General features: G+C 55.7%; 3 protein-coding genes across 3 annotated transcripts; all 3 read right to left on the bottom strand.

The window, feature by feature from the left end:
• Window positions 1-1,127: 1,127 nt before the first annotated feature.
• C1QB (complement C1q B chain) lies at window positions 1,128-3,639 on the bottom strand. The gene is made up of 3 exons (XM_050909284.1): window positions 3,586-3,639; window positions 2,192-2,351; window positions 1,128-1,837 (listed from the first exon to the last, which is right to left on the bottom strand). Exons 2-3 carry the CDS (start codon window positions 2,349-2,351, stop codon window positions 1,263-1,265), a joined length of 735 nt encoding a protein of 244 aa, XP_050765241.1. The 5' UTR covers window positions 3,586-3,639; the 3' UTR covers window positions 1,128-1,262.
• A 1,157-nt stretch (window positions 3,640-4,796) lies between these two features.
• Window positions 4,797-6,918, bottom strand: C1QC (complement C1q C chain). The gene is made up of 3 exons (XM_050909286.1): window positions 6,899-6,918; window positions 6,025-6,214; window positions 4,797-5,788 (listed from the first exon to the last, which is right to left on the bottom strand). The coding sequence occupies exons 2-3, from the start codon at window positions 6,203-6,205 to the stop codon at window positions 5,232-5,234; spliced, it is 738 nt and encodes a 245-aa protein (XP_050765243.1). The 5' UTR covers window positions 6,206-6,214; window positions 6,899-6,918; the 3' UTR covers window positions 4,797-5,231.
• Window positions 6,919-8,208: 1,290 nt separating this feature from the next.
• Window positions 8,209-9,542, bottom strand: C1QA (complement C1q A chain). Its single transcript, XM_050909285.1, has 2 exons — window positions 9,380-9,542; window positions 8,209-9,242 (listed from the first exon to the last, which is right to left on the bottom strand). Exons 1-2 carry the CDS (start codon window positions 9,540-9,542, stop codon window positions 8,674-8,676), a joined length of 732 nt encoding a protein of 243 aa, XP_050765242.1. The 3' UTR covers window positions 8,209-8,673.
• Window positions 9,543-25,066: the final 15,524 nt, after the last annotated feature.

The raw sequence follows: 25,066 nt of genomic DNA, 5'->3' as shown, positions 1-25,066 counted from the left end.
GATGCTCCCGCTGGCGAGGTGAGGGCTGATCCAGTCTCCAGTGCCACCTGCCGGCAAATCATCCCGGACAGAAACGAGCCTTCAAGCTGGCTGCACCAGTGCCAGTCACTGTCCTGCGCTGGGGCAAGGAGACCTGTGCAGCCCAGAGCTGTGGGGCCCTGGACCCACAAGCAGACCCCGAGAGCTCAGTGGCGATGCCCCATAAAAGCCAGTCCGTATCGCCCCCACCCCCAAGATCCTTTATCATCATCCCCTTCATCCAGCCCCTTTCAAATCCCAGACCCCCACAAAAATTCTCCTCTTCTATGTCCTGAGCACCCTGTGTATGCCCCCATGGGCTTCACACCCCACAGCTGCCACGGCTGGGCTGGGGGCTGCAGGCAACCTGCCCACCAGGTACAATGCTGGATTGTCACCTGCCCCAGGGACAGGAACATCCTTGGGGTCCTCAGCTCTTATTCTTCTGGAGGTCCTTGGGTCCATCAGCTCTACTATTAATAAAGAGATCTCTGGGAGGGCTTGGCTGTGCTATAGGACTTGCACGCGTTAGTCCTCTGCCGGGGTTATGGGGCTGCTCTGGACCCTGCCCAGCTGCACCAGGCGATAGCCGTGTGCCCCACACCTCTTCCATCATGGCATCAAGCTCTGGCTTCCCCACGTACACCTGGCTCATCTTGTCACAAGCTTTCACCAACTTCTGTGGATATTATTGTCACCACCACCCCAAAAAAAAGTCTGAGAGAGGTTGGTGTCCCCAGATGCTACCAGCCTCACGACTCTCCAGTACAGCACCATCTCCAGCATCTCCCCATCTACCACCAGTACCCAGTGGCCCCAGTTTTCCCACTATGTTGTGTGTCCCGCCTCTGCTAGAGACCAGGCTTCCTCTCCATGTTTTCCTAACCCTGGGCTGGGACTTTCTCTGGGTGGCTCTGGAAGGAGATACTCAGCGTGGTCTGCAGCAGGAACTGCATAAATTGTCTGGCTCTGCTCAGCAGTAATGAGATGCTAATGAGCCTAGGCTGCACCCAGGGGTGCAGGAGGCAATGCCCTGGGTATCGGAGCATTTTTCGGGGGGAAGGAGGCAAATCCTAGGCAGGAAGGAACCAGCAGCACAAGGAGCTGTCATTTAATGTGCAAGACCAGCAGCAATGCGCTTAAGGCACCAAATCTGGAATGAAGAGTTATTTCCAGGGGAGTCCTCAGCCCTGCGGGGGCCAGCCAGCAGCAGGAGAGGGCTGCAGAGAGACACCTGCAGTGGGTTAAACCTCAGGGAAGATGAGGAAGCCGGAGAAGATGCTGTCGGACCCTTCGATCCCCACCAGGGCGTTCTTCTCCGTTGGCTCCAGCCAGACGGACTCGTTCGCTGCCATCTTGAGGACCACGCCACCCGTGGTGACCTGGTAGCTGCTCTGCACGTAGTCGCAGAAGGTCACCACCTTCTCGCCCCTGCTTCCACCCCGGCCCTTTTTCACGTTGAGGCACAGGTTGCCCCTGGAGGTGACGTGGTAGGTGAAGTAGTAGATGCCCGGGACCCGGCAGGTGAAGCGGCCATACCGGTTCTCGTAGTGGCCCTTCTCGTTGGTGATGATGCGGTCGAAGCGGATGGGCTGGTCCCGGCGTGGGTAGGAGGCGACAGTCCTGGCAGCGGAGAAGGCGGACTTGAGGGTGGTCTTGTAGTCACCGGAGTCTCCCTGAGGGCCGGGGAGTCCCATGGGACCTGGTATTCCCTTTGAACCCGGGGGGCCCTTGGGGCCGATCTTCCCAGGGTACCCCGGCACTCCTGGGTCTCCCTTCTCCCCCATGTCTCCTTCATACTCCACCTGGCCAGGGGGACCTAGAAAGCAGGAGGAAGAGTCGTTGTGGTCACAGCCGAGCCCCACGGGTCTGCAGAGGGGGCACTGGGACAGAAACCGCCAGTACCTGCACTGGGGTGTGGGTCAGTGGAGACCCCTGCCCACCTGGCATGTGTGACACCCTTTGCTCTCGTGCACCCTCCCTTCCCAGGTTCCTTGGGGTGCTCTGGTCTGTCCAGCCCCTTCTGTCCCCAAGCATCACCCCCAGCTGATAATACCCTAAAGGGACTGGTGGAAAAAGGATTGCTTTCCCTGGACCATGTGCCTGGCACTGCCTTTTCCTGCTCTCGGTATTCACAAGATGAGGTTTTCCCCACCTGCAGCCTCCTCCTTACCTTGCTCGCCCTTTATGCCATTCTGCCCATCTCTGCCGTTGCTGCCAGGTTGTCCTGGTGACCCTGGGATGCCTGGGATGGTGCCGTAGGTCTTGCAGAGTGTGGCACTTGCAAGCTGCCCTCCAGCCAGGCAGATCAGCGTCGCCCACACGGTCTGCATCTGCTGGAGCACAGAAGGATGTCGAGGGGCTTGCCTTGGGCAGTGGGAGGGATGGGGAAGGCACTCTGTGCTGCTCTGGAGGATAATGACTAGAAGCACATCTGGGTAATACCATCAGGGAGGGAAAACATTCTGCTGCAGAGCCAAATCCGCACTCCTGATGGCCTTGAGGGACCAGCCCCTTTGGGCATGGGAGGGCTTGTCAGTCTCTTCTCACTCTTAAATTAACAGTTTACAGGTGCCCAGAGCTTCAGCCACATGAATATCTGGGGACAGGTTAGCCTGTGCCAGAGGTCTGATGTCCAGCCTGGCTGTGCTGCTGCCACAGGCATGTGCTGCAGGTCCCTACTGCTCTGAGTCCCCAGTGCTCCCTCAGAGGAGAAATTCTCCATCCCACCTTAGGACCACACCTGCAGGGTAAAATCCTTCCCCAGGCCAGAGCAGTTTCATCATCTGCAAGGGGATAGCTCTTGCTTTCCACCAGCATATCTGAGGGACAGCTTTAGTCCTTGCAGATGGCAATGAAATCCCCAAACCTGCCCTCCTAACCCCTGCAGGTTCCCGTTGTGTCCGGCCCCACGCCTCCTTCATCCCAGGAGCATTTCTGTATGTAACCAGCCTTACTGGGACAGTCATCTGGGCTTCCAGTCCCTGGGGTCCCATCTTCCTTCTGCCCTCCCTGCATCCCACAGCTCAGCTCCTTCCCCCAGCTCCTGGTGCAGGTGCATGTGTAATAAGCCCTGGGCATTTGGGGGCTGGATCTGGACATCACATTGCCCCAGCCACACTCTCTGGCCTCAGGTGGACTTTCCCAGCACTGAAACTCTGGTGTCAGCAGGAAAAGAGGTCGGTGAGTTGGATCCTCCACCCACAGCAGGTCCGATTCGGATGCAGCAGGTACAAGGACCGATCCACAGGCTCCCAGCCCAGGTCCAGGCAGACCACAAGAGTATCTCAAGGCAGGAGAGCACCCCCAGGGCACCTTTCAGACTGATGCTCAGTCTCTGATCACCCCTCAGGGTGTTTGCCATCTCCCCTTTCTGTCTACCCCTTCCCCCAGGTGGAGCAGGAGGGGTTGGGCTCCCATCAGGGATCTCCACCACCCCCAGCCCAGCAGCCCCCTTTCTCTTCTGCCCCAAGCCACAGCCAAGTGCCAGTGATGCAGGGGCTGACCGTCACCCTGGTGCTGCCGGGTTCTCCGCGTGCTCCTACCTTGCCAATGTCTTGCTCTTACCTTGGGCTTCTCGTTGCACAGATGGGGAGATGGAGCAGGACACACCAGTGTCCTGCTTGGAAATGATCGCGAGGAGAAGCAGAAGTTTGCTGCAAGGGTTATTGTGAAAGGATCTGGGCCACATCCCTTTTTTATCTTTAGCTCCTACCCTTTCTTCAGTGGCACTTTCATATCCGCCACGAATGCTGTCCGTCAGCTCAGCAGAACATGCCATCCCCAAACAGCACCCTGGGGCCCCTCCAGGCGTACAGCTCTGGCCCTGGGGAGCAGAGTGACGTCTGCTCTGCCATGCAGGGTCCCTGGGTCCTGCTCAGATGTGCTTGCTATGGGGAACGCTGCCGTGAGCTCCAGACAAGTTTGGGGTAACCCCTCAGGACTGCAGAAATGTGCATGCACTTAGCTAGCATCCCTCAGGCTTCTCTGCACATACCCAGCTCTGCTGGGAGGTACTGGCAGGCCCTGAGGATGCTACAGGGTCTCAGCATCCATCACCTTGAATCTGTCCCCCAGGCTCTCCTAAATGTTGCGGATGGGAAGTGATTTCACCCTGCGGTAAAAGCATTTCCAGTCCTGCTTTCTGATGATGCCTTTCGGAGGTGAAGCACAGGACGTTCAGGGGAGATGACCTCCTTTTCCACTGTACAATGTGTGCCCCAGGAGGAACCTCCGTTGGGTCGTGGTGGGCTCTGTAGCATCCTCAGCCACAAGCTCCTTTGGTCTGGCTCAGGGAAGCCAGTGCTTCCCCTGCCCTGTCCCTGGTGAGCCTGGGACCCTGGGGATGTCCCAGCCACCGGAGGCATGGCTATGAGGTTTGCTGCGTGGTCTGTGGCCCTCTGCAACTGAATTGCATCCACTTGGAAGGGAAGGAGAGTATCAGGGCCCCTGCTTGGAGGAGTCTTAGTCCCCCCCAGGTGGAGGCTGTGTGCATGGGCACAGGAACCATCCCCTTCCTGCAGTCAGTGCAGCTGGGGCTCCTACCCCACCGAGCAAAGCCAGGGTTGTGAATGGTGTGTGATGCTTACTGATGCTGAGCACGGCCGAGCCAGCAAGCGCTCGGGGACGTTCTGATGCCACACAGATGTCCAGATGTCATGCACACACACACACACACGCACGCATGCACACCACATCCATCCGGCCACACGTGGGCTCCACCTGCAGAAAGGCAAGTCATGGAGGAAAAAACATGCTAGGCTAGGTGTGCTGGGGAAGGTTTTATTGACGCTTTCCACAGCCAGGTCATGGCAAAGGTGCTGCTGCAAGCCTGCTCCAGGACACCTGGCTGTCCCTGGCGCAACCCAGGTGGGAAGGGGAGAGACACAGAGAGACCTCTGGCTCCGGCAGTAGAAGGTAATGTGGGGTTATCGGGGTGGATGCACGCGGCAGTGCCAGCAGGACCCCGAGGGCTTGGCACCATCGCTCTGGGTGCAGATGCATCCAGACGTGCCTGTTCCCCCCGTTCAGCAGCTGTCTGCACTCGGTCCCCAGGCCAGGGGGTTGTGTCTGGTGGCTGGGGCTGACCCCCTCGCCAGGGCTTCCCACCCAGCAGAGAAACCTGGAGCATCAGCAACAGCTTGGCAGTGAGCAGCAGCGTTCGCAGGGCAGGGTGAAGAGGTCAGCGTGCTGGGGTGGGTTCTGGTGGTCCTCTAGTCCGGGAAGAGCAGGAACCCCGAGAAGACACTGTCAGAGTTGCTGATGCCCACCATGCCATTGTAGTCGTTCACTGCCAGCCAGACCTGATTCCCAGCACCCAGGTGGAGGAGGATCCCACCAGAGCTGACCTGCATGGTGTTGGTCTTGTGGTCACAGAAGCTGGCCATCTTGTTCCCGTTCTTGTACAGGATGACGCAGAGATTGGCTGTCTGCGAGGTGTGGAAGACGAAGTAGTAGAGGCCGGGGAGCTTGCAGGTGAACTTGCCTGTGGTGGTGTCGTAGTCATTGTTGGTGTTGGTGATGACGTGGTTGAACACCACAGGGACATTCTTTAAGGGATGCTCGCTGGTCTGCCTAGTCACTGAAAATGCTGACTGGTGCTTCTGCTTGTAGCTGCCTGGCATACCCGGCTCTCCAACTGCACCCATCACCCCAGGGTCTCCAGGAGGACCAGGGGGACCGATGGGGCCAGTCTTGCCTGGCAAGCCAGGGCTGCCCGGTTCCCCTTTCATGCCCTTAGGCCCTCGTGTTGCAGCAGTGGCCGGGATGCCTGTGGGGCAGTGAGGAGTGAAAGGGAGTCAGCATCAATGGCAGGATCTGGGGACAAGGCTCCTCCAGCCCCTTCCCTTGGGCAGCAGAGGGTTGTTGCCTCTCTCCAGCCTCCTTTCCTCCTGCCCTGTCCATGGAGGATGCTCTCCACAGTCTGCAAACCAAGGCAGACCAGCCACAGAGGACTCAATGGTCCCCCTTCAACAGCCTGCGTGGCTCACCTCCTTGCTCACTCACCTGGCTCGCCTTTGGCTCCCTTCAGCCCATCCCGGCCATCCTTGCCCGGTACGCCCGGCATGCCTGGCAGGCCTGGAACCCCATAGCAGCTGTGAGGGGCATCTCTGGTCACAGCAGACCCCAGATTCAGGAGGAGGAGGGCGAGGGCCAGACGGAGCTGCTCTGAGAAGCTCTGCACCATTTTGGTGCTCTGGATTGTGGAAAGGGAAAGAAAATGCTGGGGTGAGGGGCCGTGGCAGGGTGGCTTCCAGGCCACGGGGCAAAGGAGATACTGTGCTATGAGGCTGACTGTACCAGGAGCACCTGGCTGTGATGTCTGGGCCCTCAGTGTGTCCCCTATACCAATTGCCAGGCAGTGGGAAGGCAGATATGTGGAGACAGACCCTGGGCTCATCGTCAACGCCAGGGCAGCCCCTGATGGCACAAGAGGGGTTGGACTTTCAGTCTGGATGGAGCCATGAGGTCTTGCGGTACCCATGGCCAGCCCAAAGCTCTCCCGGTCCAGTGTCCCGAACCCCCTGCAGATGCGTACGCCACTGCAGACCATTGCACCGCCCTGCACTGAGGCTGGAGCTCCCTGGTCCCAGCGGATCTCACCCCTCCTCCAGCAGCAGCCTGACTTCCCTGGCTCTGCCCATCAGGATCAAGCCCCCCATCAGCTGGGGATCTCCCAGGACAGTGCCTGGCCCAGGGGACTGGGTCTTCTCCCAGCAAGGACAAGCACGCATCCCCCCCCATGACATGTGTGCAGCCTGGCATTGCCGCTGTCTCCTTCTCCTCCTCCTCTCACATAGCCCAGCACTGTGCCGTGCTGCTGGACCCCCAGTCCCCATTCAGCCCACCCCAAAGAGAGGGACCCTGCAGCACCTCTTACCTCTGGTGGGGGGAGCAGGGCACAGGATCCTGCGCTGCTGAGCCCTGTGGCTTCTGTGGGCACTGCCTGCCGGCACAGCACGGCGTGGGTGACTCTCTGTGACACCCTCCTGGAGGAAGTCGCAGAGTTAGGAAAGAGCCCTTGGGGACCCAGAACTGCCAGCTGGCCCCTAGCCGAGTTTCACGTCCTCCTGCCTGATTGTTTCCTCTGAGCAAGCACTTTCCTGGCTGTCCAGTGAGACCTGCCCTTGTGCCACTGCAGCAGCAGGAGCTGGAAGGACAGAGGTGGGATGAGCTGCTGGCAAGAGATGTGCCACAAACCCTCCATCCACCACGGGGAGTATCGCTCTGCAAATCGCCTGCCTTTCCCCCATCCTTAACTCATTTCTGAGCCTAAGGGCAGCAAGCAGATGGGGAGCAGACCCTCACACCAGCTTCGTGGAGGCAGAGCTGTCTGTGCAGCGATGGCCTGGTGCAATGTCATCGCCTGGCTCTGAAGGGAGATGCTGCACCCCTAGGCAGTGGGACTGAAGGACATTTCTCCTTGAGGGTTTCTGACCTGCAGGATGGCTGTCCTCTCTGCACCCTGCCCTGTGCTCTACCAGCTCTGCTGGGTGCTGAATGCACTGGGGCCCCACCATCCCTGGTTGGGGTGTTGCTCCTCGCAGGTGACCTGGCCTCCTCCTCACTGCTCCAGGAATGGAGACATTTGACTGCCCGGCATGTGTGGAGCAGCTCCACCGAGCAGCAGTCCCAGGGTATGGCACCTGTGTGGCTTTCCTGGTGCTTTCTGGCTGCCTGGTACCTGCCCAGCCTGCCCTATTCCCCACTAGTCTCACCCCAAGCCGAAGAGAGAAGAGCATCGCCCCACAACCCCACCACCATCACCCCACAACCCCATTAGTCACCCTGATGTCCCTTTCCTTCCTTGCTGAAAGGCTGGAGGACCACAGCTGCCTTTCTCCTTCCTGGGAGAGTTTGGGTACCAAGAGAGGACCACGTGGGTGAGGTGCATGATCTGCTGCCTGTATTTACCCTCGTACAGGACAGCTAGCTTGGACTCATCAGGAAAAGGACACACACAGGCTAGTCTCAGAGATTTTTCATTCCTCTCAGTGCTAGCTGTGCTTGTACACTCAGTTCCCTCCTGTCCTTCTGCCTTTGCATTTGGGGTCTGTGCTTGGCCAGGGGCAAACTGGGATTGCTTCTCTCCCTCCATTGCTTGGGAAGGGGCCCAGGACATTGATGGTTTGGGGAAGACACATGAATAGGAAAGAAAACCCAAGCGGCTGTCTTGGAAGAAGGGTTTATTTATACTGATGGGGAGGATGTGAGAGACAGTAGCGGCCTGGCGCCAGAAAGGCATTTGCAATGGTTAGTGTAGCAGAAGCAGTGGCACACAGTGATTTCTCACTCAGGAGCGAAGACCCACAGCTGGTAAATGGCCCCAGTGACTAGTGGTCCCCTCCCGTGTGGGGTCTGAGCACCCAGGAGCAGAAAGGGCGGCCGGGACCAGGAGTCCTCTGCCTCCAGGATGGAGTGGGGAGGCTCAGCACGGAGGTAACTGCTAGCAGAGGTCTCGCTGCTGCAGTGGTGACCCACAGCCTGGCCACTTTATGACATTGGTGGAAACACAGGACCCGTCTGGCGGCTCAATTTAGGGCCATCCCCGTTTGCTGTGGTGCTAAACCATCCCATGCACTCACAGGGGGAAAACACATGCAGACACACACACCGCGATGCTCTGGTGCTAAGCAGGTCCGGACTGGCGGTCCCTCAGCCCGTCTGTGGGAAGAGCATGAAGCCGCTGAAGATGCTGTCTGCCTCGGAGCCGCTGTAAATCGTGCTGTGCCTGGCAGCGTCGGTGCTCACGGAGACCCGGTCGCCCACGGCCAGGCTCAGCACACTGCTGCCCGAGTTCACTTGCAGGATGTTGCGGCTGTTGTAATCACAGAAGCTGACCATGCGCTCCGTGTTCTTGGTGATGCTCAGGCAGAGGTCCCCGATGGAGACCACCTGGTAGGCGAAGTAGTAGATCCCGGGGATGCGGCAGGTGAACTCCCCGGTCTGGGGACTGTAGGAGTTCTCCTGGTTGGTGATGATGTTGTCGAACACCACCGTCCTGCCCGTGGACGGTGGGGACTTCCGCAAGGCAGAGAAGGCAGGACGCGGCTGCTCCAGGATATTGCCAGCTTTCCCTTTGTTTCCCTTCAGCCCCGGCTGCCCTGGGAGCCCAGAGGGGCCGGGCAGGCCATGGTAGCCCTGGTTTCCTGGGATGCCAGGAGACCCTGGCTCACCTGCATCCCCTTTGAGGCCCCGGATACCCGTCCTCTGTGCTGATTTCCCTGGGGAGAGGTGGTGAGGAGGAGCAGTTCATGCATGTCTGGCATCTCCCGAGCTGCTCCCACAGCCTGTGATGCTCCTACCAAGAGGCTTGAGGCTCCCAGGCCACCGGCACCGCACATTCCTGCCTCCCCCTTACCTGGCTCTCCCACATCACCCTTCTGCCCTGGCCTCCCATTGAGACCAGGGACTCCCGGGAAGCCGTCCTTGCCGTCTGGTGCCCGACACACGCCGTCCTCCAGCAGGGCTATGCCCAGCACTGCTGCCAGGGTGCTGGTCGCCAGCCAAAGCCCAGGTTGCATCCTGCCTCCCTACAAGCACAGGGGTCAGGGAATTGGGGATGGAGGCAAGCACACAGCAAACACACAGATGCACCTTGGACACAGACAAGCAAGTGCTCTCATCAGTTGCATGCATAGATCTACCATGCCACCCATGTGTTGTCCAATACAGATAGCCGGACACCACATACAATGGTGAAAATCACTTCACGGAAGGATTTTGAGGCTGTTTCCTTGCGTGATCTGAAATCATTGATGTTACTGAAAGTCTCTGACAAGTGCCCATGGCAGTGGCTGTGGGATTGGAAAGCCCAGGATGTGGAGCATGGCATAAACCCTTTGGTGCACATCCTGGGGATGGGTGGTTGTACATCGGATGCATGCAGAGGATGCTTCTTCCAGTGTTGGGGGAGCAAGCACTGCTGTACAGGGCAGTGGTCTCGTGGGATAGAGAGCACAAGTGAGGAAGGGATGCAAAGAGACACGACAAAGGAGGGATAAACAGGAAAGGGATGAAGAGGTAAAAGGAATCCAGATCTCCAACACACAGAGCTGGGAGAGAGGAGGGATGTCCTGAGCACACAGACCTACCCCAAAACCTGAGGTACTCAGCCCAGGACAAGCCTGCAGAGCCCAATGACGTCCACAACCACATGGAGCAAGGACAGATTCCTGCAGCCCCCTTCCCCCCACCCCCCCGCATCATCTTCTCCCCCTTTTCCTACTTTAAACCCTTGTGGAGGGGGAAGTGAAGAAAGGAGGGGGACAGGGAGCAAGGACTGGAGAGCGGTGGCAGAGGAGGCATGTGTCCCCAGCTATTACTCTAAGCTTACTTACCTCCTTACTAGGGGTGAAGACAGACCAGTCTGAGCAGCAGCTCTGTTTGCTGGAGGCTCTTCCCTGGGAGCAGGGAGGAAGAGGAGCAGGGTAGGGGGGATGTACTTGCGTGTACAGTGGTTTGCCTGGTTGGGGAAGAGAAGTGCCAAGTTTCGCTTTCTCTGCACGAGAGAGAAACTTGTTCCCCTTTCCACGTTCGACCCTGGCTGTGCTGGTTACAGTCAGGGAACAGCTTGGTCAGCAAAAGTGCAGGACCACAGTGTTCCCAGCCTGGCCCAGCAGCACCGTCCCCACACCAGGGACCAGGGACCGGTGGTGATTGGGCACAAAGCAACACCGAGGTGGAGGGTGCCCAAAGGCATGACACAGCTCTGTCACTGCAGGAGGGGACAGGTGATGTGAGCAGTAGGTGGCACGGCCATCCAGGGGATGCTTGGCAGGGCCCAGAGATCACTCTTGATGGCTCCTGGTCTGGGCAATGGGCAGAGCGTGGCTGTCACTGGTACCCAGCGTTGTCATCGCTGCTGCTGGGGGCTGACCCCCCCAGATGCCCACCCTGGCACCACACCCTGAGGGAGCAGGGCTCCAGCAAAGGGATTGTCAGTGCCTGTGTGGCTCAGCAGGGCCTTGAGCATCCTTGATGAGACATCTCCTTCCCACTGCCCTCACTTCAGTGGTTTGGGGACCTTGTCTCTGTAGTAGAGCAGGAGAAGATGGGGGTCTCTGGCACCTAGGTTGCTCCCGGTCCCCTTTGAGTGGCTGTGCCTTGCACCAGCCGAATCTGGGCAACCCCAGGAGTTGTGCATGACCTCACCCAGACCTGCAAAATGAAAAAGCCAATGCCTCACACCCCTGAGCCCAGGGAAGGTGCCTAGGGATGTGCATTCGGCTCTGCCACAAAAGAGCCCCAAAATGCCACCAGTACCCAAGCCCCACCGAGGCAGGGAGCAGAGGGATGAGACATGACGCAATGACCCCAGCAGGTGAACATCCTTGGGACCCTGGGGACCCACCAGGCCACCCCATGGGGGACACAGTGGGTGACTAGGAAGGGCTTTCTGATCCATATCCACCTGGAGTCTCCTTTCAGGAGTCCTGTGGCAGCTGCACTGACCTTCATGAGAAAGAGGCGTTGGGGTCCCCAAAGCAAACGCAGCAACAGCTGGAGCTCAGGGGAGAATGTTTAAGAAAAGAGGATGGTGTGCAGGCCTGGGATCAGGGTGGTCCCAAAGCCAAAGGGGGGCTGGCAAACCCTCCGTTCCCCCTGCCCGCCGCCTCTAGCAGTCCCAAGGAAGGTGTTGCATCGTTTCCAAAACAGCTGAAAAAGGGAATGACTAGTGTGAAACCAAAAATCAGCCCAGAGTCCCTTACCAGACAAAACTTTGCTCATCAGTGCATCTCCATTAATAATTATCTTTGGAGAGCTGTTACTGGGCTGGTCTTTAATTCACTGCATATATGCCCTCTTAATGCAATATAATACACATTTTTCATCAAAATGTCACTCCGTAACAAATCAGATGCCCAGAAGAAATGCAATTTTATTTTATCAGCAGAGTTCCTCTATCAACCAGACCTGTAATCGTGTCAAGAAAAGATGACAGGTGAGTTTGAAAAGACCTACCTTCCACAAAACGGTGTTTCTGGACAGTAATTGTATTTCTGCCCTATTGCCCTTTCTTAATATATAGCCAAAATGAGACCACTCCATCATTTCATCCAGGATTGATCGATGGCTGTGTCCTAGTGCTCCTGTGTCCTTTGTCCCTGACTGTCCCCTTAGCCCCATTTAAATGCTGAATTACATGGGGCTGGTTATGGGTTTCCAGCATCTCCTGGAAGCTGGTGCTGGTCCAGGCGGCACCTCCTTGAGACTCCTGAGCAGTGCTTAGCCCCACTCACTTGACTTTCAGCGTTGCTGCGTTCAAGCCAAGCCTTCCTCTCCCATCCTCTGGGCATCTCCTCCTCCTCCTCCTGATCTGCAGCTGGGACATCTGCGGCTCCAGAGGATGCGGGGAGCCGTGGATGAGCACTGCATGGTGCCATCCCGGAGCCTTCTGCAGACCACATCTGCCAGCACAAAAACACCTCCAACCTGGCGTGCTCCTCCTTCCCCTTCCCACCGGGGTGTCTCTGGGAGCGGGTGCTGGCCCGAAGGACACGGCGAGGGCTGTTCCCGGCGTGGCACAGGCAGCGAGGTGACACGCCACGAGATGGCAGCGCTGCCTCAGCCATGCTTGGTGTCACCTGCCCGTCAGGGCTCGTCTTCCTCCTCCAAAAGCAGGGGCGGGGGGGGGGACCCCCTTGGGGATCCCCGTGTCTCCAGAGGCCACACCGCAGGATGCCCAGCTGCAGAGCAAGCACACGGGCATCTCTGCCTCGGCACCCAGCGATCACACGTCGGGAGCCAGAACCACCCAGCTCCCTCCTGCAAACGGCCCCAGTGAGGCCACAAACGCCCTTCCCCCAAGCTGGGAGCAGTCTGGCACCCCCTGAGACTCGGGGAGAAGTGGTGTTTCCTCAGCGAGGACCAAGCCATGGTGGAAGGTGCGAGGGGTCGTGAAGCCCTGGCAGGTTATCCCTGCTGATATAGGTCCAGCAGCATCCCACCAGCACCACCACCGGCAGGCTCCAGCATGGAGAAGGGGCAAGGACAACGGAGGGGACCCCCAGATAACATGAAACGAGGCCAAGCCCAAGGGAGAGGGGAAGGTGGGTGTACGCTGGAGTAGCTAGAGGATGTAGGTGCTCTGCAGAGGCCCAGGCAGCACCAAAACCAGCCCCAAAGAGGACAGCCCTGGGTCTGGGGGAACCCGACCACTCTGGTGAGCATCCGCATCCTTTAGGGCACCTGTCGTGGCCTCCTGGCTCTGCTGCAGACCCAGGACCAGCCTTGCTCCAGGTGGATTTTACCCTGAGCAACCCTCCTCCTTTCAGGATGGGCCATGGGGCAGCTCCTTCACCTCCTTGCTGCCCTCCCAGCTGGTGGTGCCAGGCAAGATAGGTCAGTGCCATCCCAGCCTTGCACCCCTTCATGGAAGAAAAGTGACTCCTGCAAAGCCTCCTCCCTGTGTCCCCTGTGCCTGCAGGCACACACGAGCTGCCTGACAGCAGACAACAGGGAGAGATGCTCCTCCGCTGCCTTCCCTGCTGGGGATCCCCTGGGGTGCCGAGCAGTGACAGGCAGGAGCTGCCAGAGGAGGATAAATCAGGTAGCTAGCATCTACCTGTCACTGTAGAGGAGACAGCGAGAAAGGCAGGTGGTGGGAGATCAGCAGTACTGGCAGGTACTGCACACACCTCTGCTGCCAGTCACCAGCATCCCAGTCTGCCACCCGCACCCACCAGGAGGTCAGAACAGCTCAGAGCATCCGTGCTTCTGCAGTCACTGGTGGCTTAATGATGCCCGAATAACCACGCAAACTGATTTTGCAGCTGTTGAGCTGGCCTGCCCCAAAATGCTCGACCCGTGCTGCTGACCACCAGCCAAACTTCCTGTGCAATGCAATGGTGTTTGCATGAATTCTGAAGTCTCCCATGCTTCGATCAACGGAACAAGAAGCTGGGACGGTTCAGGTACCCTGGAAGGATTTCCTGAGATGTCAGCTGAAAATCAGGCTGCAAGGCCACTTGCCACGCGATGTCTAAAATGTTTTAATTGCTGTCCCAGGGGATGTGTTATTCCTATGGCAGATGCTTACACAGAGCAGGTGTGAGGAACAAAGACAGGTATGGGGTTTAAAAGCCAGGATTTCATGCTCCAGCCCTTGCTCACTCTCTCCTGGCATTGATGCACATCCTTGTTGGCTCATGGGATGAGAGGAGATAGATGAGTGCTGAGCAGCCCTGGGCAATGCTGGGAAAGCTTGTCCCATCCCTCCTCCTCTTGTTCTCTGTTAAGGATGTCAGGGCTTGTCATTATTCGACATCTATTGGTTAATTTGGCTGATTGTTTCCCATTCTTTAGTGTATCCGTTATTTATTTATTCGCTTGTGTAACGAGCAGTTCCGGATTGATCTCTTTGGCATGTAAATGAGCTGCTCTAGTGCTTGTCACTGAAATTTGTAGATTGGGAGAGTTTGCAATCAAACACAGCCGGAATCTAAATTACAACATTTCAGGCAATAATAGCAGGGAGAAGACAGGAAGGATGTGCCATAAATAAGATGGGATCAGAGCAGGGTGCCCAGAGCTATGCTGACAACACGCCAGGAGCCCCGAGGCATGCAACAGGAGTCCCTGCTTTGCGGTGCCGAGGTGTGCCTGGCAGGGCTGGCGTTGCTCTGCGGCTGGTTCCCCCAGGGGAGAAGGGCAAAGAGAGGAAGCAAAAGGCTTTTGGGGAATGGTAGGATCTGGCCCGTGGCCAAGGGCTACTCAGAGCGGTCTCTAAAGAGGGCTCTTTAGCCTAGCATGGTGAAAAGCATGGAGACACAGGACTACGGGCTGCAGGGAGCATCTGGCCCGTTGTACGGGATACTGATTTGCTTGCCACCATGGCTCATGTTTGGCTTCTTCCCACCACTCAGGGCCCCATCAAAAGTCAATGGATGCATCCAGGATGCAATTCTGTCCATCTCAAGGTCAGTAATAGAGATCCCTCAAGATAAATAAAAGAGATCAAAGTGCTGTAAGCGTTTCTGCAGGCAACAGGCAGTGCGGCTGGGCTGGGGAGCAGGGAGCCAGCCAGGACCTCTGCAAAGCTAGGGGAAAAATGCCTGTACCACTCCATGGCAAGGAATCCCTGGACTGAAGTCTAGCCAGGAGAAAAATGGTGTTCAGCAGGCACAGTGCTGTGAACCCCAGCAGAGCTGGTGAAAGGACCTCAGGGATCTCCTGCCCAGCTGCTTGCTCATGGCAGGACTATTCCCAATACTAGATCAGGGTGGCTGTGGCTTTGCCTACCTAAGTCTTGAAACCCCCCAAGGACAGAGATGTCCCATTGCTCTGGGGACTTGTCTCAGGGCTGCACCACGCTCAGATGAAGAAGTGTTTCCTAATGTCCATCCTGAATCTTCGAAGGTCCACTATGTGACCACTGTCCCTTGTTACATCGTTTGGCACTAGTGAGATGTGTTTGGCTCTATCTTCCTCGCAATTGCTCCCAAGTAGCTGTAGCTGTGATCAGATCCCACCTCACCCTCCCCTTTGCCTGGCTAACCACAGCCCAGCAGGGTGGCCTCCCCACTGCTGATCGTAAGGATGAATAATTTCCCTTGACCTCGGCCACAATCCCCCTAATGTAGCGGTTTATCTTACCTGTGGTTTGCTCACATTCAGCCTGGTCTCCACCGCTCCCCAGCCCTTGTCCTACTCCAGCAGTGAGTCCCCAGCCTGTTCACCCCACGTGCAGAAGATGGTGCTTCTTGTAGGCCGAGAGAAGAGAGTCCGCAGTATCTCCTAAACATCCTCAAGGGTTTAAAAAATGGCTTGAAAACTGCAAGGCAACTGAAAAAAAGACAAATTCTGGTCCTTCCTTCCTTCACCTCTTGGCTTTATGCTATGGACTCAGGAGACGAGGCTCTGAGAGACACCCTGGACAGCAGGAGATTCCCTTCCAAATCCAAAGTGATGGCCGTAATGGGGGGGAGGCACAAGGTCCTCCTCTCCGGGCTTTGTGTTTTGACACCTCGGTTCTGGGTATGCGAGGTTTGCACTCTTTGGGGCCATCAGGCCATGGCAAGACCATCATGAATCCCTCTACCAGACAAGGATGTGCTCATCCCCGTGGAGTGAGGACCACCGTGCGCTCATTTGTAGCAACATTGTGCTTTCCACTGGGCTGAGATGACCAGCACGGACCCTTCCTGCACCCTGTGCACGGCCAGATCCTGACAGCTGCCTGAGCATTGCGTGCCCTTCCCAGGCTAATCTCCATGCCATGGTCTGGTTTCCCTGACATAACGCCTTGAAAATGGAGTGGAAGTTTCCTGCAGGTGAGTGTTAGTGTTAACTGGGTCAGCGGCAGCTGGAGGTCCGTGCCGGCTGGAGACTATTACAACTTATTTCTATTACAACTCGCTTTCCACAGTGGCTTCTCCGGGAACTCAGCTTCCCTCTAACTGACCTTGGCTGCCGGATCGATCCGAAGTTGCAAACTCACTTCTCACGTCTGCTCAATTTGGACGGCGTCTGATTGCTGCTTTGGAGGCTTTGATTGCCTTTGCTTCTGGCCAGCAGGACCCCGGTGGGTGCCTTGCAGGCACCATTAGCCAACCTCCGGCTTAGCGGATTTGCCGAGGAATAGCCCAGCCAAGCTGCAGCAATGCCGTGCAGAGCCAGGCCTGATGTTTTCAAGGTGGGGATGTATTCAGCCTGCAGTAGGCTGGAGGTCACGATGCCTCCTTGTCCCTCTGGCCCGTGCTTGAGCTCTTCAGCAGCAGAAGTAAGGCTTTGATCTCAGTAGCTCTCCGGGCTCTGGTTCCCCAGGCAGGCAGAGGGCAGCAGCACCGGTATCCTCAGCACTCGTGTGGTCCACACGCATACAGCATCCTCTCAGGCACTTTGATTAGCTCAACAGCTCATTACCCTCCGTGGGCAGATCCCAATCTCTCTGCTTCTGCTGTGCTCCCTGTGAGTTCGCCCTCCTCAACCACCTTCATCGCTTTCCAAGGAGGAGGCAGCCCCTTCCCAGCTTGGGCGGACACTTTTCCACTTGCAGTGGCATTAACTGCTCAGGATCCCCTCCCGCAGGCGCTGCCTGAAGTCCTCTCCCTCCTCTCTGCAGGCAGAGGTCAAACCCGTGTCCTTGCTGCCCACTCAAAAGCAAATCAATCAACATCTGGGAGGCAACTGCAGTCCTCAGCGAGTCTCTGTGTGGGGGGCAATCGCATGGCAGCCCCAGCACCGACTCCCTGGCCTCCAAGTTATTCTTCACTAGGACTCTTAATTTCAGAGCTGCACTGAGGGATGGGAAGACTCCCGGCTTCTAATTAATTACTGAGTTCCCTGTAATTGATGTAATTTACTGCCAATGTATCTGTTTTATTGCACTGTGGAGAAGGTCATTCTGTAACACTGTTTTCTCAAATACCCTAGTGAATGGCCATAAGCCATGCCCTGAAACTCATCTCCAAAATCCAAATCCGGGGGGAAGTTTGCACTGGGAGACAGAAGACGACTGTGGTCCTGTGCCCTGTGCCTATCACCAGAGATGTTCGCCCAGGAGGTCCCTGGGGAACCACACATGGCACCGGAGGAACACAGCATGGTGGAAGGTGGCTGCCTCTGGACAGTGGGTCCTGGTCCTCTGGATCTGGGTCTGGTGAACAGAGGTGTCCTAGCGTGAGGATGAGCACAAGCTGACACATGCAGGACCCTACAGCTGGGCTTCATGCGGCATTTCACAATACACAGGCTGGGCATTTTTATTTCCAGTTCAGGTTCATCCTGTAATGGGACATATTTGTTTACATTAGTCTTCATGAGGAGGTTTCAGGAGCCTCGGGATGGGCAGATCAGGCAGTAGGATTTCTAGGGAGCTCTAATCCTTCCAGTAATCCCCGAGATTTTCAAATTAATATATTAGGGGAAGCCAAATGGAGCCTTTCATTTGCCACAACGGTACAAGAAGATTAGCAGGTTGTGTCTCCCGTTCTCAGTCCTGAGCTGGATGGACCTCCCTAATCCCCTAAAAATCCACATTGGTGGGACTGTGCATCTGTGTCTCTTCTCAAGTGTCACCTATCCTGCTCTGGTGCAGCATCCCCTGGGTAGGGCCATATCCTTCCACTTGGAGCCATGCTGATGTGCCTCGCTGGGGCTTAAGAGGGGATTTTACTGAGCCCTTCAAATTGTCTCGCTCACTAATTAATGACCGGGTTTCAGTTTCGGAACATGCACTTAGATAAACTGCAAAAGCGCATTTCATTAATCTTAATTAATGATTTAAATACTCAGAAGCCTCTGCTAAGGCCCTGTGATTGATGGCAGCTAGCTGGCTGTATCACCGTGCTTCGGTCCCTTGGCATCCTTGACTGTACAGTGGGGATACAGGCACTGACCCTCCTTGCTTTCCCTTTGCCTGCTGCCTTCAGATCCAGGCTGATCACCTTTCTGGAAGGCTTTAGCTAGGTGCTTGATCAGAAAGTGAATGAGTGACAATTCATACCTTGTGCTAGACAGGCCGTCTTCCCTGAACTTAAACTCTGTGTGTCTCCGTGTGTGCAGCCACAGCAGCAGTGCATGCCAATAGCTAGGGCTGGTGGAAAACAGGTTTTGCAGACCACTGAAGGGAAGAGCTGGGCAAACCAGGCAAGAAATTGCACTTCAGGCCCCTGTAAAGCACCGTCGACACCCCTGCAGGGCTTGGACAGTCCATGGGGCACAAAGCGTGTTGCGTGCCATCCTATGGGACGTGGCACCAAGAGCATTTCCCAGTGCTGAGACGCTGAGGAAAGACCTTCCATTGGATGCACACACGCAGCTGTGAAATTGCTCATGGAAACGTGAATTAAGGGGGGGAAAGGACCCTCCTGCACTGCCAAAAACCTGCTGCTGAGCCTGAACTTGGAGATGGCACCTGCCTGCACCCTGGACCTGCACCCTGCCTGCACTCTGCGTGCTGGAAGGGCTCTGCCCAAGGCGGTCCCTCACACACTCCTGGCTCCCTGAGGGGTTAAGATAGAGGTATCTGTCACACTTAAAGACAAGAGTATGTGATAAAAGCTCATCTGCACACCCACAAAGGAGCACAAAGAGACTACAGCAGGAGAGGGAGCCCAAACAATACCCTGGGGCTACCCCCAGACTCATCACAGGAGAGCCACTGGCCCATTAAAGGCCAATCTCCACTAGCCCAGAGGAGCACAGGGACACAGTGCCAGGTGGGAACCCAGATTAAAGACTCTGGAGGAACAACCACCTCGTCCTGGGCCCCTTCCAGGGCTGTCCCAGCAGAGCCATCAGCCCCAGTGTCACTGGGAGCAGCTCCCCAGGTCACCTTTTGGACCAAGGGGGTTGCTGCCTAGGGGTGTGAGACCCATCATGGGATGCAGGGGAAGAGCATTTTTGGATTTCTTATGGGTAAACTGGATGTCTGAGCCCAGCTGCTGGAGGGATCCACATTGCACATATGTGTGTGTGTATATATGGAGAAAATACATATATATATGTATATTCTCACTAGTGGACCTCCATCCTGCTCAGCTAGAGAGGGGAGCAGGTGAGGCCATTGGTGCTGTCGATGTTCGTGTGAGTGCTCTGAGTGTCTGTGTCCTGTGTGGCTGGCCAGGTATATAGGTATATAGATATATAGGTATAAGTACATGTGTGCTTTGCATGTGTGTGCCTGCTGGGAACACACATCTTCAGCCTCACTACTGGCTGGACCTGGGGACAGGGAGCTGCAGCAGCCTCACCTCTCTCAGCTGTTGGATCCAGCATAATATGTTTCCCACTAACAATAAATACTGAAACCAAAAATTTCATGACGAAGAGATTGGGAATTGGCATAGGGACCACCTGCATTTGTGTCTGCTGTAGTTACGGGGATCCCACTGCAGACCCTGAGTGCTGCATCCGCTGGATATACAGACAGGGAGAGAAAAATCCCCTTTTTGGAGAGAAGACCAAGAAACTCTGCCCATGATGTTGTTCTTCCAGGAGATGAGCGTCCTCCTGCTCCTCTGGGAACTCGCTAGCTCAGTGCGTGACACGCAAAGCCTCTCTTTCAGCATCCCAGTTACTTTGTGGTTTGGATCTGGAGGTGAGAGACTGCAGCCCTGCGGTGATATCTGCTTGACTTTTCATTGAGACCTGGCTCCTCAACAGCAAAATTGTTGTTCTCTCTCTGGCCATGCCCTTCTCTCAGAGGAGAATCAGAAAGGGATACTCCCTTTCTTTCAGGTCCTCTGATAAAGATGTATTTTTTAAAGCCCCACTTCCTCGAGTCATGAGATTAAGTGTAAAACTCAGTTTCCACCTAAAACAAGTACATTTTTGCCTATCTAGTGAAGGAAGCGCCCAAAAACATTATCAAAAGGCTGTTGTCAGTTTAGACATCAAAAGCTGAGTATGAGAATCCAAAATCAATAATGGTTTTTAAGCCAGGCCTGATTTGGAAGTCTAGAATAGGTTTGGGGCAGAGCAGGGGGTCCGCCAGCACCCCCAGGGTGACACTGAGGAGCATTTCTAAATTTCAGGGAGACTTAGGGACATATAGACTATAGATGTCACTTGGGGTGGCAGCATTTCCCCTGTGCCTCTGAGGTCCAGACGTGTGCTGAGCGGTAGCTATGACCTTCTGTATGCCCTGTGTGCCTGAGGCAGTGCCCGGGGATGGGGAGCCTTCCCTCGTGCTATACCTCAGGTCTCGGGGCTGCAGAGCTGACAGCCTGGCCCTTGGGCTGCACTGCATCTCCTCACCCTTTATTAAATATCACACTTTGCTTTGGATGCTGCTTAATTTCTAATCAAACCTGTTTGCCAATCGTCGTCCCCAAGCCCCCAGGGCTGTACTGCTGAGGGCTCCTGTGTTTCTGGCATCTCCGAGGCAGCGTTTCTCCTGTGCTTTTCTGCCTCAGCAGTACTCCCAGCAGAGCCGATCCTGCTGCTTTCTCATCCAACTCTACAGGGTCTTTGCAGGGGAGGAACAGATGGGAACCACCAGCAGGACATCCACCCCAAGGGAAAGCTGGCAGGACTGCAAGCTGGAGAGAAGCACTCCACGGCATCCATCTTAACCAGACATCTCCTTGTTCATAAGTGCTAGTGATAAATTTGCACCAGTGCACTTCACTGCGCCCTGCGCTGGCTCAGCCCTGCTGTTCCGACAGCTCCCAGAGCCCTGCAGGGAGGCTGTGGTCCTGTACATGCATAAGCGCATTTGCAGCTGACTGCAACTGGTCCTAAATGGTGGTTCTTCGTGGGATGACCCCTGTGAGTGCAAACTCTCACTCCACTGTCCTACAACCAGACTCTGGAAGGAGGAGCTGTTGCTGTCTGTGCTTAGGGGGTTGTTATTTGGATCAGACAGAGGACAGATAAATGATCTGCATGCAAAGTGCTTTCCTCATGCACAGCTGGCTCACATGACAGATACAGGAATCAGGGAGCCGGGGAAGGTTTATTATACCTGGGATTATAGAAGTGTCTGACAACTGCTTACTGTAAGCCGGCCAGAAGTAAAGGATGCTCTGCATTTTGATGAGACTCCTGCATGAGTGAGCAGCAGCAGCAGCCGGGGAAAGGCACCGCTGGGACTTAATTTCCTTGTGGACCCCAGGGCTTGACAGCATCAGTGGGTCAGCCTGCAGCCTGTGCTGAGCGGCCGGGGAAGAGTGCAGGAGGTTGCTGGAGGATGGGGACGGTGCCGGTGCACACCTCGCAGCCTGGATGGGCTGTGCTGGGGATGCCGTTTGGAGACAAGGTTGACATGGCTGTGTCCCCTGTCTGCGCCTGGTGCATGAACACTGAGGCGCCTGGCTGCAGCCCCTTTTCTGGCTCTCCCAAACCTTCTCAGTGAGCTGCTGCCTGCACTCCTCCCTGCCTCCTTTTTCTGTGCAGTAACCCTCCTGCGACAGATGCAGATGCATCCTCTGCGACGACAACAGACAAGGAGGAGAGCCAGCTCCAGCTGGGTGAAGTAGCTGGAAATAGCCTTTTGTGAACCATTTTTAGCAGTTCATTTGGAGTTGTGTTTTGCCAGCAAAACTTCCGCACGCTGTTTATCTCTCTTAGCGGAAGGCTGTTATTATTGCAAAATGAAGCAGCATGTATGCAGTTCCTTGGCAGCACAGAGCCGGTCATGCAGCAGGAGGGATGCAGGCAAGCACAGGGAGCGGCATCAAAGTGCCATTATTAATTCACGCTCCCATTCATTGTAATAACACCTTGAATCATGGCAAATTCAGCTGGTGTTAACCACTTGGTGCGAGCAAGGGTCTTTCCAGGGGAAGAGGCTTGTGCAAGCTTTGTAAGTGCAGCTCCAGGCCTGCTGGTGTGGAGTAGTACTGGTTTGACTGGGTCCCTGGCAGTGATGGTGGCTTTGCTTATCATCAGCAGCCTTCACATCCCACAGAGTTTCCAGTTAGTGGGCACAGAGGTGGAGTCTTTGCGATCCTGTAGACAGGGATGGCCTGTGGGCATGGATCTTCACTTAAAGCCTCAGATCATCTCTTCCAGCCTTGAGCCTCCCTCAGCTCTCATTTCAGGGATTGCACCAGAGGCATAGTTTTCTTTTTGGCAAGGAAGGGGTTATTTAACACACCTGTGCACTTCAGCCCAGCCCATCATCCTATGGAGGCTGCATGGAGATTTGCACTCCCTGGGCAGGGCGATCCCTGCCACCCAGTTTGCAGGGCAGCGTGCTCGGCCCAGTAGTTTGTGGGGAAAGACGGATGGGTCCTGGTCCTGTGCTGACCCCAAACCCCTTGTGCCTTGACTAAGGGATTAAAAGACACTGGCAATTTGAAAAGCAGGGGAAGCGGGAAAGCAGTGTTGTTTTTCAAGCTTTTAATAGACTTTTAAGCGCAACTCCCTACTCTGGGTGTGGTGGGAGGACTGGTCCTGACAGCCAGGAGAATGAGCATGGATTGCAGTGGGAAGAGCTACCTGCAGAGCACATGCATGTGCATTGCATACACACACGCAGGGTGCAGCAGGCTCTGTCACACACGGCACACGTGCAGGGTGCGTGCAGGCACGGGCGAACACAGAGGGAATCAAACGCACCGCCCTGACGTGTGAACGGTTTGTACACGCTGTAAACACAAGTGCTGTCACCCACACTTGTGTACGGGGCACTACTCGTACACCCTTGGTGTAGGGCACAGCAGGAAGGATTGTGTACATGTGCTCTGTGTGTGGGCATGTGTGTGATGGAAACATGAAGCGTGGCAGGAGCTGTGGCATGCAGACACATGGATGCACACGCATGCTGTATAAATACAGGTACAGCAAGGACAGTCACACACTCCCATGCACACGTCCACCACACACGTTTCTCTGGATCCATTTCACTGAGGCTTATAACTCAAAATAAAGTATTTTTGGTTTTTAAAAGGTGTTATGTCAGGGGAAAATGTGCCCGTGACAGTGGGCGTGTTTGGCACAGGTATTTCTGCAGCTGACCCACAGCTCGTCTTCCTGCCTGATTTCTGGCTGCTCTGCCAACAGGACAGGCTGAGGAGAGCAAGCCTTGATGACTGCTGACAAGTCTTGGAGAGAAAATTTAATGGCAGTCCCGGGAGCCAGGCTTCCTCATGCTGGGAGCATTTCTTGCCTGCTGCTGGGGCAGGATTATGGATAGTAGCAGCACGGTGTTCATGCCCACCCTCTCCAGCCCAGCCGTGGAGGACATCTCCCATGCACGCTTTGCTCTTTTTGCCTGGAGTATCACCCCAACAGCACTGGGGATGCCCTGCCCTGGTCTCCCATTGTCAGCAGCAACATCAGCATTGCAAATGGAAAGGGAGCAGTTTCTGGTAGGAGATTTTCCAAACTGGCGGTGCCCAACAGGACCAGGATTGGCGATCTGACCAGAACTGTCACAGGGGAGGGACAGGACGTCCCAGCCAGGAGAAGAGTAATGCAGCTTAGGAAGAAAGGAGAAGAAAAAGGAGGGGGTGGGAAGCATCCTGCAGTCCCTGAGGGGTTAAACCTGCAGCCCCAAGGATACAGTGGGTTGGGAGCAAGCATGAGCCACATTAGGGGGGTTTCAAAGGCGGGGGGAGCTGGACAGAGAGTCCCCCAGAAAGGCTCAGACGCGAGGCTGCAGTGGAGCTGTGCACAAGGAGATGCTCTGGAGCCGGCACAGCCAGGCGGGGATGGTAAATCCTTCCGAAAGCACTGACTGATCAAAATATTTGCATTGTTTTTCTGGCCTTTTCTGATGTACTAATGAAGTGCTTTGAGGCATAGCAGGAGCGAATGCGCTTCCTCAGCACGGCTACTCTGGGCAATGTCTGTTAAAGGAAGCCTGCTCTGCATGCTTAGTTATTAAGATACATTATTTACAGGGAGACAGAGAGAAAGCAAGACGTGCGATCAGTAATGAAAGTGTAATGCTGCATCCTGGCTAAGGTGGGCTCATTTCAGAAACGTGCATTTTAACAAGGCCAGAGGCAAGGTCACACATCAAAGGCTGAGGAGGATAGGTCACGCTTATCAGATGGGGGCTGCATCCTGGAAAGCAGTGCCCTTGAAAGAGGATTGCAGGTTGCAGCAGGCAAAGGCACTGTTGGCTGTGGCTAAAGGGGCAAATGCAGTGCTTGTGCAAGCAAGAGGTGCCATGGAGGGAGATGACCTCCCTGTCTGCGTGTCCAAGCCCTTGCAAAGGCGTGATGTGGCCACTGGCTTTCGCAGCGTCAAGGAGAGGATGTTTATGGTGTGGGGTGCCTATGTCTGCATGCTGTATGTGGATGTGCTGGTGAAGGTCAGGAACGACTGACTTTGTCAAGGGATGGCAAAGACAAACCCTCCAGACCCGGGCAGATGCCTTGCATCACCTGAAGTGTCACTTAGATACCAGGTCCACAGAGGTGGGATCTGAGACCCACTGCCCCAGCACAGTCCCATCATCACCGTCACTTTGTCCCACAGCACAACCAGAGCATTTCCGTGTAAGGCAAAGCAGATGCTCATTGATCAAAGTTGTAGCAAAAGGCAGTCAGGAAGAGGCACGAGGACCAGGAACTAAAATGTGCCCAGGGGAAGAAAACATACAATGCACATATGGATAGACGTATCTTTAGGTACATGTGCTCATACA

Source organism: Gymnogyps californianus, chromosome 21, assembly GCF_018139145.2.
Source record: "Gymnogyps californianus isolate 813 chromosome 21, ASM1813914v2, whole genome shotgun sequence".
In the NCBI taxonomy this organism is placed as follows: Eukaryota; Metazoa; Chordata; class Aves; order Accipitriformes; family Cathartidae; genus Gymnogyps; species Gymnogyps californianus.
The sequence above is the reverse complement of the archived record's forward strand: the minus strand, read 5'-3'. Positions and strand labels throughout refer to the sequence as shown.

Coding starts and splice junctions, on each gene's coding strand:
- C1QB (XM_050909284.1), bottom strand. CDS start 2,351: ATGCAGACCGTGTGGGCGACGCTGATCTGCCTGGCTGGAGGGCAGCTT. Junction 1,838..2,191: donor TGGCATAAAGGGCGAGCAAG/GTAAGGAGGAGG, acceptor CCTGCTTTCTAG/GTCCCCCTGGCCAGGTGGAG.
- C1QC (XM_050909286.1), bottom strand. CDS start 6,205: ATGGTGCAGAGCTTCTCAGAGCAGCTCCGTCTGGCCCTCGCCCTCCTC. Junction 5,789..6,024: donor GGGAGCCAAAGGCGAGCCAG/GTGAGTGAGCAA, acceptor ACTGCCCCACAG/GCATCCCGGCCACTGCTGCA.
- C1QA (XM_050909285.1), bottom strand. CDS start 9,542: ATGCAACCTGGGCTTTGGCTGGCGACCAGCACCCTGGCAGCAGTGCTG. Junction 9,243..9,379: donor GGGTGATGTGGGAGAGCCAG/GTAAGGGGGAGG, acceptor ACCTCTCCCCAG/GGAAATCAGCACAGAGGACG.